The sequence below is a fragment of the Abramis brama genome (assembly GCF_963993115.1).
Source record: "Abramis brama genome assembly, chromosome: 6".
Taxonomy (NCBI): Eukaryota; Metazoa; Chordata; class Actinopteri; order Cypriniformes; family Leuciscidae; genus Abramis; species Abramis brama.
The window spans coordinates 31,612,311-31,630,657 of record NC_139968.1 but is presented as its reverse complement, the minus strand read 5'-3'; the positions used below and the strand labels follow the sequence as shown (position 1 = coordinate 31,630,657).

The 18,347-nt window shown below is 36.0% G+C and overlaps 3 protein-coding genes across 4 annotated transcripts in view; 2 read left to right on the top strand and 1 right to left on the bottom strand.

The window, feature by feature from the left end:
• The window catches only part of LOC311085769 (elastase-1-like), a 262,685-nt gene that overhangs the window by 6,566 nt on the left and 237,772 nt on the right, over positions 1-18,347 (top strand). The window contains exons 5-8 of one of the 2 annotated variants that reach the window (XM_084118398.1): positions 4,429-4,565; positions 4,672-4,814; positions 4,898-5,047; positions 5,175-5,311. The exons of the other annotated variant lie outside the window; for it this stretch is intronic. Of the exons in view, the coding sequence (XP_083974524.1) occupies positions 4,429-4,565; positions 4,672-4,814; positions 4,898-5,047; positions 5,175-5,186 (442 nt within the window). The 3' untranslated portion in view covers positions 5,187-5,311. Of the gene's footprint in view, positions 1-4,428; positions 4,566-4,671; positions 4,815-4,897; positions 5,048-5,174; positions 5,312-18,347 lie in introns of those variants that run through there. 2 annotated transcript variants of the gene reach the window in all.
• Positions 8,679-9,861, bottom strand: LOC311085180 (uncharacterized protein; the record flags this gene model as incomplete). Its single annotated transcript, XM_084117614.1, has 3 exons — positions 9,549-9,861; positions 9,088-9,399; positions 8,679-8,998 (listed from the first exon to the last, which is right to left on the bottom strand). The coding sequence occupies exons 1-3, from the start codon at positions 9,745-9,747 to the stop codon at positions 8,679-8,681; spliced, it is 831 nt and encodes a 276-aa protein (XP_083973740.1). The 5' UTR covers positions 9,748-9,861.
• On the top strand, positions 11,180-17,248 carry LOC311085745 (uncharacterized protein). The gene is made up of 15 exons (XM_084118346.1): positions 11,180-11,385; positions 11,567-11,709; positions 11,875-11,904; positions 12,551-12,622; positions 12,710-13,136; positions 13,463-13,641; positions 13,719-13,812; positions 14,334-14,690; positions 14,782-14,899; positions 14,985-15,076; positions 15,398-15,512; positions 15,595-15,699; positions 15,840-16,016; positions 16,242-16,409; positions 16,497-17,248. The coding sequence occupies exons 5-15, from the start codon at positions 12,921-12,923 to the stop codon at positions 16,727-16,729; spliced, it is 1,854 nt and encodes a 617-aa protein (XP_083974472.1). The 5' UTR covers positions 11,180-11,385; positions 11,567-11,709; positions 11,875-11,904; positions 12,551-12,622; positions 12,710-12,920; the 3' UTR covers positions 16,730-17,248.

Below are 18,347 nucleotides of genomic sequence, written 5' to 3'. Positions count from 1 at the left end.
CGAGACGAGTGAGTTGCTTGAACATACACAGCAAAGATTCTAGAGCGCTACGCGCGTAGCGCTATTTGATACACAGACACCATAGGAAAAAGGGGCGGGCTGATGCTGACCGATTTATTACACATCCAGAAGAATACATTTGAGTCGTTATAGGCTCTGGTATATTATGGAGCATAATAGGAATAAAGTTGTGACAAAAAAAATATTAGCGAGGAAAAATCTGAGGGGGCACGTGCCCCCTCACTTTGAATGGGCATGACGCCACTGCATTTAGAGCTTTTATATTTTTGGTACTTAGCATGGTCTGTGGCAGACTTTCCGTGTCAACAATTCAATAAACAAGATTATAATAAAATATACATATATTTTGCTGACGAAAATGGTGATGGAAATTTGACCTTGTTTAAAAAAACAAGTAAAAACAAACAAATTCAAAACATTTTATTTAAAGGTGCATTGTGTGTAATATTTAGGAGAATTTGTTGACAGAAATGCAACATCATATACATAACTATGCTTTCAGTGGTGTATAAATATCTTAATGAACCATTATGTTTTTATTACCTTAGAATGAGCCATTTCTATCTACATACACCACGGGTCCCATTACATTGACATGTTTCTACAGTGGCCCTAAATGGACAAATGCGTTTCGTCACTATGTTGTTCTTTGTGCAAAGAAGCTAGCTAAAGTCAGTGAATAAAACACTGAAACAATGATGACCAAGTTACAATAATATTCACCATATCGTTTTACTGTATAATTAAGTAAACATAATTTCTTAATTTATCTTTGTAAAGAAACCTCATTGCTTAACTGCCTACTTTCTGCTGTCTCAGACGACGACATATTTTCCTGTCGGCCACCGTAACTGTCCTCGCCACTAGACACCACACTGCACCTTTAAAGTTTTATCCCTTTACCCATATACCATACCCACATATGGATTTCTCTGGGCTAAGCCCTGGATATCCACTCACCCTAGAACCACCCCTGATTTAAAAACTAACCCTGCATCTCAGTGTCCATACTATCCATCCTAAACAGTTTGTGAGATTAAAATAAGTGTGTCCCAAAGCATATAGTATGTTAAAAAGAGTATGCCAGAAGTCCCTGGACGGTCTACTATTTCTGGTGGATTTTGGAAGTGTGTATCTGTGTTCACTCTGAAGGCTAATATTGCCCACAACCCATTGCGATTTGGAGGAGGAACTACAACATGAGTAAAAAGTGTTAAAAACTATCAAACATGGCAGATCCGACGACGGTGGGAGGTTAAGATAAAGGTTTGAGTGACTAAAATAAGTTTAACCTGATAAAATAATATTTATGTAATGCTATTCGTGTTATATTTCATCTGCAATAACAATGTAGACTTTTATTTGTGTGGCCATTAACTTTTAAATGCATCATTATGCACTAATATGAGTAGAGTCCCTGCATGAAAGACCCGTGACTGCAGATCAACACGCTACTGCATTTCTCTCAGATACGGTTGGAAATGAAATTAAATGAAATGTGAAGGATTTTATCTTTGACAAGATGATTGACAGGCCAGTTCACTGTGAAAGGATGCGACAGAGAGAATCCAAACCATGACGACGTGATAGTATGTCCCAAAGCTTGTCTACTTTATGCTACACACTCAAAAGTGTCTACTTTTTCTTCACAAAAAGAGTAAATACTTTTAGGGTGTATAAGTGTTGTGCATTGCATTCTTAAAGTCGCATGTTTTGTCCTTATGACACTCCGTATTGGTTCCCTGTTGTAGGCTTACATGTGCAGAACAACTCAGTGTGTCACCTGTATAGTGAACGAGTCAGTAAAGCTGCCATGTGAAAATGCTTGTGTCAGTGTGATCACTCAAGCAGTGCACGATCATCGTTTAAAGATGTAACAAAACTGGCGACGAGGATTAACACTTTCTTCTCTCTCTGCGAAACTTGTAAAAGTACATGTTATTCAGCTGACAGCGACTCGCTAAAGCAACACTATAAGAACTATTCCTCTGCGATCCCCCTACAGGTTGGAAGCGAATTGTCCATTACCGCCGTTGTAAATAATAATTTGCTGTTTATCTAGCACCGGCTTTGGAATGAACGATGTCCACAGACAAGGTAGGCATGATTTCATGAATGTATGATGTATTGCGACATCAGAAACGAAGAAAAACTAACTGTCCTGAGATTGCTGGTTCAAAGACAAAGACTGCAGAAACTGTGGAAAAAAAGGTAATATTGAATGTGCATGCCAAAACAAAAAGCAAGATGAGAAATTAAATCCAGCTAAACCTGTGGAGTTTAAGAAAAGCTATATAAGAAAATTCAAAAAGAAAAACATAAATCAGGTGGAATATACAGGGAAACAACAAGAGGATGAATCTGATGAAAATGAATAGGCTACTCATATGTAATGTCTGTGTCTTTAAATTATGATGGCTACTGGGTGACGCCACTGCTAGATGGAAAGGCTGTTACCATACAAGTGGACACTAGGGGTGGGTGATATAGCCTCCAAATTTATATCAGGATATTTCAAGGCCTATTTATGACGATATAGACATTTTTTTATTATTATTACATTTATCTCACCTAAATGTTTGCTTACTCATTGTGTTTTTACGTTTTTTTGGTTAAGAGTTTACACAACACAAGGAAGCTTGATTTCAATCTTTGAATTAAATTGAAAAAAGTAGCAATTTTTTTTTTACAAAATAATAAACATACAAATGAAGAGGAATAAATAGTTTCTGGGTAGGTCTAACACTAGTATTAAAAAATACTAGAGAAACATAGGCTATGTGTTTAATTTAGTCAGGACTCAGGACTAAACAAGTGTTATTTTACATTTATAAAAATACCATATTTATATACTACAACATGTATATAATATATAATGTATAATATACTGTATATAAAATTATGCTTTGTTAGGTCTGACCTCTTTGAACCAAACCACTTCCTTTCTATTGAAGTAGAACCCTTTTTAGGTCCTAAATCGTCATCGAGGCTGACATGCTGCTCTTACTCTCAGATGTGTTTTCGTTGTGCGAGCTAGGGAATGTAAAGGCGCCATACGTTATTGCGTCCCTATATCATTGATATCGCCAAATGACACCTTTTTATCATGTAAAAATTTATACCAGTATTATCATGGACGGTATGAAATTGCACACCCCTAGTGGACACTGGAGCCCCTGTATCACTCATGGCGGAGTCAACTTGCCAAGAGAAGTGGCCATATCTCTGTCTCGAGGAACCAAAGCTGACACAGGTGAGGTTGTACCTCTTTCAGGAGTCATGGGTGTGGCTGTAGAGCTAAACAAACAGAAGGTAAACTTCACACAGTCACACAGCTCTGATGGGCCGATCATGGCTAGAGAAAATAAAGCTAAATTGTCAGGAAGGACATGTAGTGGTGAAAGAGTCTACCAGTCTACAACATATCCTGAGGAAGCATGCAGAGGTGTTTGGAGATGAATTGGGAAACATGAAAGACATCACTGTAATGTTGGCCATTAAGTCTGATAGTGAACCTAAGTGCTTAAAAGTTCCTTACGCGATAATGCCTAAGGTAGAAACTGATCTAGACCGTCTGGAGAAAACTGGCGTACTGAAGAAAGTGAATGTTAGAGAGTGGGCCATGCCAATTGTTCCTGTACTGAAGAAGGATGGATCAGTCAGAATTTGTGGCGATTTCAAGGTTACTGTCAACCCTGTTTTAACTGTAGAACAATACCCCTTTCCACTAATTGAAGATCTTTTTGCTGGATTAGCAGGCGCCAGAAATTCAGCAAGACAGACTTATGTCAAGCTTACCTCCAACTGCATGTCGATCCTGCTTCCCAAGGGCTGCTGACCATCGTGCCACATAAGGGCCTGTACAGATATCAGAGGCTTCCTTTCGGCATAACTTCGGCTCCAGCGTGCCATGGACCAGATTCTGAGTGGATTGAATGGAGTACAGTGTTATCTCGATGATATGTTAATCACAGGAAAAGATGATGAGGATCATCTTGGTAACCTGAATGCTACACTATAAAGGCTAATAGAGTAAGGCATTCGGGTGATGAAAGACAAATGTGACTTCTTCCAGCCCACCATTGAGTATCTAGGACATGTAATTGGCAGTGCTGGTCTTCACAAAAGCACCATCAAAGGTAAAAGCTATCGTGGATGCGCCATCTCCAAATACCGTAAGCCAGGTGCGATAATTCCTAGGACTGTTAACATACCATGCAAAGTTCATGCCAAACCTTTCCAGCAGACTTCGTCCATTACATGAACTGTTAAACAAGTCCAACTGGACTTACATCATCAACACAACATCCATGATCATATTAAATATATTCTAAAGTTATAGCACGGAATAAAATGTTCTTGAAATGTGAAAAAAAAAGTCTGTGATGTGTGTTCTTTGTTTTTCAGATATGATATCGCTCTTATGCGTCTGTCCTCTGGTGTCTATATGAACCCATACATACAGGTGGCCGCCCTTCCACCCTCTGGACAGGTTCTGCCCCACAACAGCATCTGTTACATCACCGGCTGGGGCCGCGTTGAGAGTCAGCTTTCACTTACTTCACTTCAGATAGCTTTGACATTGCCTGAAATCATTTGCATGTAACTCATTCCTGATTCTTTCCTCTCATGGATGTGATCTTCATTTAGCTGGTGGGCCATTCTCCTCTCATCTGAAACAGGCCCTCCTGCACGTGATGGACCACAATACCTGCACTCGTAGTGACTGGTGGGGAAGCACCGTGAAGAACTCCATGGTGTGCGCTGGTGGCGGCAACTTGTCTGGATGCCAGGTAAGAAAAGACTGAAAACATACCATGAACTGCTTCATACTGCAGGAAAATGTCTATCTAATCTCCTGTTGTGTTGTTTTTAGGGTGACTCTGGCGGTCCTCTGAACTGTCAGGTCAACCGTCAGTACGTCGTCCATGGTGTGACCAGCTTTGTGTCATCAGAGGGCTGTAATGCCTACCAGAAGCCAACAGTCTTCACTCGTGTGTCTGCCTACATCAGCTGGATTAATGGAGTAAGTGCAATTATATCATCATTATAATAAAACTTTACATAAGGAACTAACAAGCAATCAATGTCATGACTGTATCTCATAATACTGTTTTTATTTCATATTTCTTGTGCCATTTCGTTCATTTCAGATCATTGGATAAGTGGAAAACTGAGAAGATGAAAGAAAAACATCCTCCATTTATCAGCTTTTAACATCTGCAATGGCAAACAATATTTACAATAAACTTTACTTAAACTTTACAGCACTTAACTATTTGAAGTTATTTTTTTAAGTGGAAATTTTAATTGTTTATACGTTATGGCCTTGACATATTAACTCCTTCAGACCATTTGAAACAAATTTATTTTTCTAATATGAGTAATGTCTGGTCACTGATTGCTCTCTGAGAAACCAACAACAATAAAAATATGCTGTCCATCGTAGTGGAATCCTCTATTAATTAATGAGTTCGCAAAAAATTTAGTTTTTTAGATTAATTTTTACATTTAAGGAGAGCAAAATATCAAGTAGGCAAAATTGTTTTGCTCAGTGGTTAAAAAAAAGGTCTGTAGGGAATAACAACATTTTGGGGAAATTTTGTGGGCAAAAAAGATCCACTGTCAATAGGGACAAATAATGGTTATTTAGACAGTACCTTAAGGTGGATTTATTGACTATTTTATTGAATTAAACTAGAGAATATTTTAGTTTTTGCTATCTTTCCAGAAAAGACTTCATCAGATTGTGGTTTACAAACAGATATGAATATATTAATACCAGCAGTATGTATCTATATATTATATGAACTTTTATTAATTGAGCAGAATTTTATACAAATGACTTGGAAATGAGAATAAAACAAAAGCCATTCATCCAAGGAACACACACAAAAGCAGTGGAATACAAAAAGCAAGACCATAAAAAAAACAGACATGGAATAAACCTCGAACCAGACTCATTAGAACCTCATTAATATCAAAACGTATACTATTACCAATTATAAATCATTGTCCAATGACAAGAGTCAGTCAGTATGCATGCATTCAGCCAATATGAAATATAGCACTGTCTAATACATAACACAGTAACAAATCACTGCTAGTACATATAAGGTCCATACACTAACAAGTTAAGGACTGTAGTAAAATAAATTCATAAATATATAACATAAAAAAATAAATAGATTAACCATTTGAACCAAGTTCAGTTATGATCACATTTGTTATGTTCACAAGCACCTAATTAAAATAGTCAATTATAAATTCTCTAAAATTGTTTACATAATGTCATACAAAATGTGCAAAAAATTCACAGTTATATTTATATTAAGCGTATCCCCTCCTGCTCATCCACACTGTCTGTATTTCTTTCTCTCTCTGTAAGAAAACAAAGAATACTGGTTAAAAAGGTTGATGTCTCAGCTACTTTAGTGTCAATGTTCAGCCAATAAACATGTTTAAAAACCAAGCATTCCTAACACTTACCCGATCAAAAACACTCAATACCTATGAACAATGAAACAATGAAACAATGGACCAATGACAGCATGACACATCAGACAAGGGAACACATGGCAGGATCACATGACTAACAGGGAATCACATGACAAAGACATGAAACATGACTGACACGAAACAAAACCAAAACAAGACGTGACAGCAATATGTTCATTTCAGAGCGTCTGTACACAGAGCCAAAATAGAAAAGATCACCATGTTACTCACCACAGATTGTAACTTTATATCTCTTGTATTTAGTCTCTCGGCTGCTGATGATCAGTAGTTTATAGACTCCGGCATGTTCAGTTGTGCTGTTTCTTATGATCAGAGATCCAGTTTGATGATACAGATTCAATATGTTCTTGAATTTCTCTTCAGCACCATAATATGTACAGGCACTTTTATTTGTTTCTCTTTTAGCTATGAGTCTGTCTTCAGCTCCAAACAGCCACAGAATCAGATCATCATCTTGTGTTTCAGTTTCGTTGTGTAGCGTGACCGAATCTCCCTCTGTCGCTAACACAGTCTTCTCTTTATTTTGTCGCAGCACCAGATAACAGAGAAAAACATGGACATTATAACAGGTGATCTGACCTCACAGCCACAGTAACATTGAAACGAACTGATGGCTGATTAATTAGGAGGTCAAGAGGATACATTTTCTTCAATATTTACATTTTCTTCAATATTGTGATGGATTTCTGCGTTCCACATAAATAATCTTTACTGGTTTGGATTTGGAACGACATTTCAATTGTTTATCTAAGCAAACATGGATGATCAAAATCAGTATTTCTATAATAAAAAAGAAAAAAATGTTCTAGAAATGTTTTGCTAATATTCTCAAACCCTCATCTTTCCTTCATTAATAAAAAAAATTGAGTGTTCATCGCAGTGGTCCAAGCCCTTAGGACTTTTGTCGCACTTGAACCACCAATACACACACACACACACACACAAAAGTGACTGGATTCGAGGAGTTTATGTGTTTGTTATACAATAAAAGTAACAAATCCTTCCCATGACCCCCTTAGGAATGAATGGATTGCGAGGAATGCTTCAGTATACATGTAAAAACCTAACAAATGCTCAAAATTAAAACTAAAAATGATCAAACTTTACCAAAAGATGATTTTATAATGTCTAGTTTTTAAATCTCCCAAAAAAAATTGCATAAGAAAATAGAAAATATTATAAAAATGAAATGATATAAGCTTTCTGGACAAAAACAGAAAAGAAAGTATAATTTTAGGGCTTCAGGTAATTTGTTCTTGGTAATGTGAAAGTTAAGTGAACATTCCATTTTAGAATTTTGCAAACATTATGGGAGTTACTTGAGCATGTTCTCTAAAACATTCTGAAACAAAGTAAAATAATTTTTAACAAAAGTTAGATGAACATCTAACTAAAACTTAAGAAAAAAAAAAACATTCCATGGAATGATATATAATTAATGCTTTTATGTTAACATTTTGAGAACATTATTGAAGAACAGATCAATTTGAACGAACATTCTATTAATGTTACTGGAAGAACTTTGAGAGAACCTTGCCAGAACGTTAGCTAAAGTTCTAAGAACGTTCCTGTCAGCTGGAACAACATTTCAGCCAACATTTTATTCTTTACACAAGATTCCTGTGTAAACTGTTGCCACCTCTTTCCTGCGTTAAAAAGTCTGATGTTTGAGTAAAGAAGGGTAAAGAGGGGGAAGACATGGCCTGTCGATCATCTTCTAGTAGTGGACTTTATTTTCTTATATTCCTTGCTTTATCCACCAGATTAAATTATAGCCCAAATATCTTCAAATTCTCAACATGGGTGTGTCTTTTCAACACACTCATGACAATTTGTAACTATTTTACGTTTTGGGCAAATTGGTGGCTAATTCATATAAATACATACAATATAATTTGTTCGTTTTTGTACAATCTGCTTACACCCAAGTGTTAAGATATGGGGTTAGGGGTGGACCTTCATGCTTATGTTTTTGTATGATTTACACTGTACGAATTCATACAAATGTGCCACCTTGTAACAAAGTTATGTTTTCCCGTGAGATCAGGTTGGTTTTTTTCAGTTGTTTGTGTCTTTAACTATTAATAATCTGTGTTAAGACCATTAAAAGCATCAAAACAGTGCTAAATATGATTGTGTCACTCACCGTGGGCAATCACCATGAATCTCTTGCATGTGATCTTTTTGCTGCTGGTGATTTGTAGTGTATAAACGTCTGAATGTGCTCTGCTGATGTTCCTGATGGTCAGATCTCCAGTTCGCTGGTTTAACTGTAATCTGTCTCTGAATCTCCCATCAGGACCTTCATAGAATAAGGCCTGATTGGTGGCTGCGTTGAGTTCAGCTATGAACGTTTCTTTATCGCTAAACTTCCACAGTATCCGCTCATCATTCTTCAGTTCGGAAACACCAGTTTGTAGAGTCACAGAATCTCCAACTGTATATTTCAGCGTATTCACTGCCAAAGAGAGAGAAACATATAAAAGAAACATGTGAATGTGAAAGTAAACCGCACTATCAATACTGTGATTATCTTGAGCTACTCACGCCAAACAAGAATGTTGAATTTCTTGTATGAAGCTTTATTGCTGCTCTTCATCTGTACTTCGTAAACTCCAGAGTCGCTGCTTTTGGTGTTTGTGATGGTGAGATCTCCAGTTCGATTGTCCAGCTCCAGTCTGTCTTTGAATCTCTCGTCCTCAACATCGTAGACGCTGGTCTCATTGGTTTGCCCATCTACTTTGGCTATGAGGGTGTTTTTAGGTTCAAACTTCCTCAGAATAAGATCATCTTTCTGTATTTCAGTAATACCAGTCTGCAGATGGACAGACTCTCCCTCCGTGAATTTCAGTGTGTCCACTTCATTTCATAAGAAATAGAAACAAAGCATGTTGATATGTGCAGATGAACAAATCAAAACCCACTTTAGATGCCAATGAAGTGTAAAATGAATAAATTAACACGTTTACAGACAACACTGTAGGGTATTTGAAGTATTTCACACACACCTCGTACAATAACCTTGAATCTCTTGATTTTGGCTCTGCTGCCGGTGATCTGCATCTGATAATCTCCAGAGATTCGGATCCTGATGTCGCTGATGGTCAGATCTCCAGTCTGCTGGTCCAGCTGCAGTTTGTTGCTGAACCGCTCGTCGTCGGCATACGAAATGTTACCGGCCTTTTTGTGTATTTGAGCGATGACCATGTCCTGTGGTCCAAATGTCCAGAGTACTTCATCCTCTCTCTGGATTTCAGTTGCACCGGTTTTCAGCGTGACAGAATTTCCCTCCGTCACGGACACCTTTTTTTTATTTTCTGTCTCAGCACCAAGATATAAAAAGTTTTAACAGATTTTTCAAATAGTTAAAATTCTAAAGAAAATTTTACGAATAAACCACTATAAATGTCTGAAATAATAGCTTTGCTCCAAAACAGTGAGAATGCATTTGCAATTAAGGAACTGTTCTAACAAGAAACAGATCTTCTCTCAGATATTGGTTTTCAATTTGATTCAAAAGCATTGTTTACTGACACCGTTTGTGTCTGACTCTCAACATCATTTTCAAAAAAAAAAATTATGACCACTTAGCATGCTCGGATCATGACCTCAATTTTTTTTTTTTTTTGTATTCACATACCTAATGCCATTAAAGTCACCAAGTATCATAACCTTCTGATGAAGCTGTGATTTCTAAAAATTCAAAACAGAAAATTATTTGGTCAGAAGTGACCGAGGACCATCTGAGGCTTAAAATTTATATATGTTTAGAGTAAACACCAAAAGATATGAATATGAGAATATGAGCGGTTCATAGTCAGGAATGCGTGTCTGTGTGTTTGGCGTGACAGCATTGTATGTTTTATGAGTGTTAAAAATCTGATGAAAAGACAATACAGAACATGGGGCAAGCTTTAAGGTGATTAAGGTGATTATTTCATTTTATTTTATTTTTTATTAAGAATAAAAGCCATACCTAAAACCTATTGACGGGTGCTAATGATACCTGATGATATGCTGCTATAGTGGCCTACGTCCATTAGCATGTTAGCTTATACTTTATAATTTGGGGTTTATCAGATACTTTATGACCTGGGATTTGTGTTAGACTGCCATAATAGACTAATTAACTCAAATGAATAAGAATGTTAAAACTTCGACTAAGATGAAAAGAAGATTTGGTTAAAACTCTAATAACTTGTCATTAACATTTTTTATTAATTTAGATAACCTGTATTATCTTATATAATATATCAGTACTATTTACAATCAATGGCATGTGAACATTAAATCTTTTTATTTTTGTAATATCTTTCTATGTTTTTCCATAGGTTATAACGAACCCAACATCACTTTTAAGAACTCTATCTATCTATCTATCTATCTATCTATCTATCTATCTATCTATCTATCTATCTATCTATCTATCTATCTATCTATCTATCTATCTATCTATCTATCTATCTATCTATCTATCCCAACAGCACTTTTAAGAGCTTATCTATCTATCTATCTATCTATCTATCTATCTATCTATCTATCTATCTATCTATCTATCTATCTATCTATCTATCTATCTATCTATCTATCTATCTATCTATCTATCTATCTATCTATCAGCTATATAACGAACCCAACAGCACTTTTAAGAGCTTATCTATCTATCTGTCTGTCTGTCTGTCTGTCTGTCTGTGTGTCTTTTCTATCTGTCTATCTCTGTTTTGATCTGTGTATCAATATCTCTCTATCTGTCAAGTGTCTATATACAATCACATGATGGACTTTGAGTTAGAAGAAGAGTTGAGAAATACTGATGAGCTCCTTGAAAACTTACAAGCTCGAGAGGTAAAATAAAGTTATTGTACAAGCATTGAGTTTAGTATATTTTCTTAAAATTGTCCTGTTGATTTTATATTAAGTCACAATATTAATTTCACAATGACTGTTACTTTATTGGTCAATAGTATGCATTTATTAACCCTAACAAGACATTAAGTGATATTATATTTCTTGAATTTTTGGCTAGTCTTTTGTTATGCTCTTAGGAAAGACTGTCCAAAAGCAATGTGCAGCCTCTACCCCCACCCCCTACTGTTCAATGGAGAAAGAGGGACAGCCAAGGTGAAATAATTTACAAATATCCAAGAGCCAGAAGGGCAACTGTAGAACGTAAGTATAAGGTACTCACTGTATATGCTCATAAAAATGATATATATACTATATAATTCTCCATATGTGAGTCCAGAATCCATACTCCATATATATACTGTATATATTAAGAAGCAATTGTATATATATACATTATGTGAAATTGTGCTTCTGTTTTGTAAATAGGACTAGGAAGTGACCACAACAACCTTTCTGGTAATGTTTAGCTACATCAAAATTATGTTGAGTGTATGTGTATCTCTTTTTGTTTATTTCTTTCTCACAATTCTTTTTAGCAGGTCCACTTGTTGTAGAAGATGACTTGACGGGTGGCCCTGCAAATGCCTCTGAGACAGCTGGTATACACTGAAGCAAAATATAGATTAGTGTTTCATATTTAAAAATTAACTTTTTTATATAGATGTGAATAATTCCATCATTAGACTTTTAAGTGCATACACAGTTATATACTTTTAGATGTAAATCTTGATTTTTTTTTAAATATATGTTTATTAATTTGACTTAGATACCATTCTTGAAGAGCTAAAGAGGCTGTTGGACACTAAGGAAGTTGATAATAATGTTATGCCAATGCAAGATCATCAACCTCGGTCTGCATCCAATGACTGGACCATTAGAACTGAAATGAGGGAGGAGAGATGGAAAGAAGCTAGATCTTCACTTGTGGAGAACATTTTGAAAGGAGAGGATGCAAGTTCCTCATCCTGCCAACAGTGTAGATCAAATGCAGCTATTGTGCGCTGTAGGGACTGTCTCCCTTACCCTTTCCTCTGTGCCGATTGTGATGAGAGAAGACATGGTAGCTTCTTTGTTCTCCATAATCGGGATTCTCTTGTCTCAGGTTTTGTACAACCCTTACCTCCATCCACAGGATTCTGCCAGGAAGCTGGTCAAATTTCTGTTAAACATCTTGGTAAGATAATGTTATGCTTAGTTGTATTGTTGTTTTATTGTGCTCTTAATATATGATGTTTTTAAATATATCTTATTTTTTGCACAGTTCGACTGCTGCCTGTAGAAATACCTGCCCATATTTGTGATTGCAGTAATGGGACAGTCCTTGTTTCTTCAGGCAGGCCCATGACCCTCATCACTATGAATGGAAAGGAAGATTTTTGCATCACATTTTTTCTAATATTTATTACCATTTCCTTATTGTCTAATAATTATATGTAGCTTGTATTACTCCTGTAGGCCGTTACAACCTTAGCATGCCTCACTTGTCCTGTGCTTCGTGTGGACATTCACGAGAGACGTCTTTGTCAGAACTTCAGAGGAGTGGTTACTGGCCTGGCAACATCCCTGCAAGTATGCTGTTCACAACAGATGTGCTCGTCTCATTTCAAGAGATGAAAATGGCATCACCAGGGATGTCTTTTCAAGCATTTGTTAAAATGCTTGATGAGAAAACAATTCTCTTTGGTAGAGTAAGTATTTTATTTGTTTTTAAATTTGATTTATCATTAACCACTGGCAAGTAAAATGACTATTTTCTTTGAAAGTAGTAGAAACCTTTTCATGTATAGATTTAACAACTAAGATAATGAATATAGTGAAAATTATATACAATATGATTCTCAATTCAGCTATGTACACTAGCCTTAACTGATGTTAAAGTTAAACTATCCTTTATGATTATCCTTTTAACCTTTTGGAGATTAATTTAAAAGAATATGAGTGCTTTCAATGCTACATATAATCAAACATGTTCTACCCAGTAAAACACCAGTATTACATGTGCTTAATTTTGCAGAGTGGAAAAATATCAGCCAATGTCTTTAGCTGCAGTTTTAATGAATGGGTTGCAGCAAGATATGCAGTGGAAAAGATGTGCCAGGAGGAGTTTTTCACTTGTCCAGCATGCACTCCAGACATGCTAGCTGTATGTGTTGACGGAAATCGCAAACACTATCGGTTTAAAAACACAGCAAGGTACTTTTTTTAAATAAAGTGATTTTCTTCATTTTGAATGATGTGTTAATATACGTTCTTGATGTGTTTCACGATAGCACAGAGAAAAGAGGATTATTTGACCATATTTTTATACAAAGTGATGTGGAGGTGTCTGACTTTGTGGACTTTGTCCGCAACAACAATGATCACGTAAGCATTTTTATTTATGTTAGCATGATCACGTAAGCATTTTTATTTATGTTGGCAGATATTACTAGATAATTTCTTTTACAGCTTTTCACAAACAATTTTACACATTCCTTAAACTAAATGTATTGCTTAGAAAATAATTAAACAGATCCAGAAGATAAAATATGATGCCCTCTGACAACATGCTATGTGCATTTTTACATTATGACTACTTCAGATATTTGTGTTCATTGTTTTAAAATTAGCTTGGATTGAAGCAGTCAATGTGTAGTTTTTTAAAGGCCATAATATAACAGTTAACTCAGTCAATATGTACAATACATGGTGAGATGGATTTGTTTGTTCAAAGCATTAATCATTTTTGAGAAATCTGTAAACTCATCTTACAAAAGCTAATGTGAATGTTCTGTAAATATTGAATCTTTTTTGTTGATCATGTGTAAAGTCCTGTCACATTTAGAGTGGTCTATTTAGCATCTCTTTTAAGCTTTTTTAAAATGTTTATAATTTATATAATCTAGGTGTCGGGAAGAGGACTGTGTGGTGCATCACAATGGACAGCAGCAAAAGAATTGGCCAAGAAATCAAGCAGCAAACTGGATGAGGAGGGATTAGAGATTGCTGTCTGTCGCCATGGCATTCTCCTTATGGCCTTAAACATGTTCCGAGGGGAAATTTTTGCTTACCCACTCTTTCTTCAGAAAAAACTTGCAGATATGTCACAAGGGAGCATTACATTTTTCTGTTCAGATGTAGCCTGCAAATACTTCCCATATCTCCAACGTGTGTCTAAACAGTGCCCTGAGCTGCAGTCTTTACTGGACATGCATCCTTTTCTGTCTGTGATGCATGCCAAAGCACACTCTTGGAAATGTGAGGTATATTGCCATGCGTTTCAAACATGTAATAATAAGAAGAAATTCACAAATTTTAAATGCGTTGATTTTGTCGGATTTAAAAACTTGTTAGGTCAAGTACAGTGGGGCCTACCAGGAAGGAGCTGGGTCAACTATTGGTGAGGAAGTGGAGCAGGTGAACAGCTTCCTATCTAGAATTGCTGTTACAAGCAAATACATGTCAAAATCAGGTTTGTTGAATTAAGTATGAATAATATAGAATGACTTTTGTTATATACGTACCTCTCATTACATTTTCTTATATTTATGTTATAGGCAGAACAGACATGATTACAACGCAAGCCATGTCCTGGAATAAGCGTAAGGTTCTCAATTTGGGACAAGCTCTAGTTAACAGATATACAAAGGTATAACTTTCTTCTCAGTCACATATTGCAGTTGGGATTTTTAGGTTTTACTCATTTATTCCTATCTTAATTAAAGGTGTAAAAAGTAAATCAAAGTCAATCAGTAGTAGGGGCCGTGTCTACTCATGATAGGGGAGAAGAGAGGGAGAAAAAGAGGGAGGGAAACATTACAAAAGAGGGGAATATTACTGGAAAAAGAGCAATCAAGGGAGGGGTGTGTTTGTTTGAGTTGATTTTAAATATCCAGTGTTTCATAGAAATTGTTTACTGCACCTGTAAATGAAATGCAGGACTTTTTCAAGTTGACTTTGTATTTTGTAGACTCAGAAGGCTCTTCAAGTGCAGCAACACACCTTGGAGGCATTGAAGACAGAGCTAACACTTCAAGATGATACTGTTCATCAGTGGGTTTCAGATGTACAGCAATGGGCAGAAGGTATTGTTTTGATTTGCTTTGTTATTATTCTTATTATTGGCAGGTAACACATTAAGCTGCTTTTATGCAATTTCTTGTGTAGAAAATGACCGACACGGGAGTGGTGATACGAGAAGGTTGCAAGAAGAAATAGAGGCACTAACAGTCAGCATCAAAAGGCGTACACAGCGTCTGTACAGTCAAACAGTGAAACGCAAACATTGGGAGTTTACCATGTTATTTTTTAACTATTATGTCATTGGATGTCACATTGTATATACATTTATTTCTTTGTAGCTAAAAAAGTGCTGTAATGCTGTAATGTTTTTTATTTTTTATTTAATTCAGATAGCAACAAGCGACGCCATTCTTTGCGACTCAGAAGGAGTGAGGAAAAGAAGAAGCTAGCTGCTGCAGTGGAAGAATACAACAGCATAGCGGATCCATCCCAGCAGCTTGGCTCAGTCGAAAACTTTTTTACAGCTGAGACTGTTGCTTGGCCTTGGCAAATCCCTTGCAGTACTGGTATGTTCTATATAACAGGGCAATTCAGTTATGTTCCCAGAGAGCCACAACCAGCAGAGTTCAGTTCCAACCCTAATCAAACACATCTGCCTGCAATAATCAAGCAATCCTGAAGACCTTGACCAGGAACAAAATTGAATAGCACTATTCTGTAAGACAAGTCTATGTCATTGTTTTTATGAGCAGGCACTGTATATAATGACTCTTTTGTTAACCTTATTTCAGAATTGGCTCCATTTCTCACCAAAAGGAAGGTGTTTGACAAGGTGATGGCAGTGAGACGCCTTCAGGAAGAGAGAGGTCTAATTTGTAAGGAGATGAAACAGCACTGGACAGTCCTGACACAAAAGATGTCCAAATTTGAAGCACTGATTAATGAGATTAGTTCAAAATGTAAGAAAGTCTTTAAACATTTATTTGCGCTTGTGTATACAGTATATAGCATTGTATTTTTTCTTAATGTATCCTTTTGTTTTTCAGCTCTTTTTCCAACACTGTCTGACACTGCATGCAAAGGTCTCCTCTGCATTGTTCGAAAGAAACATTATGAACTTAGGCATTTAATGCAGTTGGTAAAGGCAGGCTATGTAAAAATTTTCAGCCAACAAGATTTGATGTCTGAAGAAGAGAAGCTTGACCAGGAAGATGACTTGCAAGAGGAAGGGTTCTCAGAAAGCGACAACAGCTCAGATGATGAACAGGATTTTCCTTAAAGGTGGGGTATGTGATTTGCAAAATCAAAAATTTTCATTTCAGTGCTTCTAACTCAGTGGCTGTAAGTGGGTTAGGAATAGGATTTCAAGTGATTTTGAAAAAATGGCCAAAAAAGAGAATCACATACCCCACCTTTAATAAGGCACTATCACGATTTGTCTGGGAACAGACCGGGTTGTCTTTGAACAATTACCTTATAAATTCCATACGGCTAATATTACATCTAAAAAAACTACTTTGATGATTACAGTTTTTCTCGATTGTTTACACACATTTTCTGGTACTTGAGACACAATGACCACAACATGTAACTCATTCGCCAACCCCCTGAACCAATTCTGCTGAACTACAAGCTCAGTTCCTGCTTTACACTCAAATTTCAGTTCTAAAACACACTTTTTTCAAAACACTACACACAATTCTCTGCTTTTGGCACAATTTTCATGCAGAAAATCTCTTGTTTTCACAAGGAACACACTGCCATTCAAATATGCACACTGACTCATCACATGGGCAAACACCCGGATTTTTTTAATTTTTTTACTGTAACTGTATACAGTAAATTCTTCTGTTGTTTTGTAGACCATGTAGTCCACTGTATGTACAACTTCGTGTTGGTTGGGGATGTACACTGTGTACATTGTTTTTGTGGAAAAAATTAAATATATTTGTTACCGTGTATTTGTGTGTTCTGAGTATAAAAACAATATTCTCAGATATTTTACAACACACTTATGTATGTACTGTCTGTAGTAAGTGTAACACTGAACAAAAAAAGGCCTAAGTCATTATGATGAATGGAGAATAAGTGTTTTCCATTCATCATAGTGTTTTACATTGAGCACATCAGTGTTCAACTGGTTCTTATAAATGTCTATTCATGTGATGGTTTGTGTGTGTCATTTGAAAACAAAATACCATTTTGAGAAGAAATAACATTGTTTTGAATGTAAAGTTTCATTTTGCAGGAGAATTGAGGGGTTTTGCCCATTGTGTGTGTGTTTTTGGATTTGTGTGTAGAGTTCTGAGAATATGAGGCATGCTTTCAGAAAATTTATGTTAACAATCGAGAAAAACTGTAAGATCAATGGAGCTGTCTAAGATTCTGTAATGGAGTTTACATTCAGTGTGCATATTTTGACACTTAATAGTTACTCAAGGCACTTATTTTACTTGTCCAAACGAAATAAAATGTATTCCAGAACATATATACAATACTCAAAACAAACTGGGATATTCACACACAAATTACATTTGACTGCACTTAATTTTGTGATTTTTTTTTAATTTGTCTTATATTTGGTTTTATAATTCTAGATTGTATGAATGTGTCCTGGTATGTAAAGCACTTTGGCCGACATGTGTTTTAAAATGTGTTACATAAATAAATGTGGATTGATTGTCTGAGCTCTTTTTTCCCCCCAATTTTTTATTGATTTAATAAAAAAAACTACAAACAAATCCTTACCATGACTCTTACTGAGACCATCTTTTTATTAGTCAGATCAATGACATTTGGGACAAAACCCCAAAATATTATCATTGCTCATAATTAGTGATGTGTTACAGTGACAAATGGCTGAAAAGTGCATATAAGCAAGATTTCTGATGCAAAGT

Bases quoted from the DNA above. Each gene is read 5' to 3' on its own strand.
- LOC311085745 (XM_084118346.1), top strand. From the start codon at position 12,921: ATGCCTCACTTGTCCTGTGCTTCGTGTGGACATTCACGAGAGACGTCT. The intron at 13,137-13,462 runs GTAAGTATTTTA...TTAATTTTGCAG, and splicing joins AAACAATTCTCTTTGGTAGA to AGTGGAAAAATATCAGCCAA. The intron at 14,900-14,984 runs GTTTGTTGAATT...TTTATGTTATAG, and splicing joins CAAATACATGTCAAAATCAG to GCAGAACAGACATGATTACA.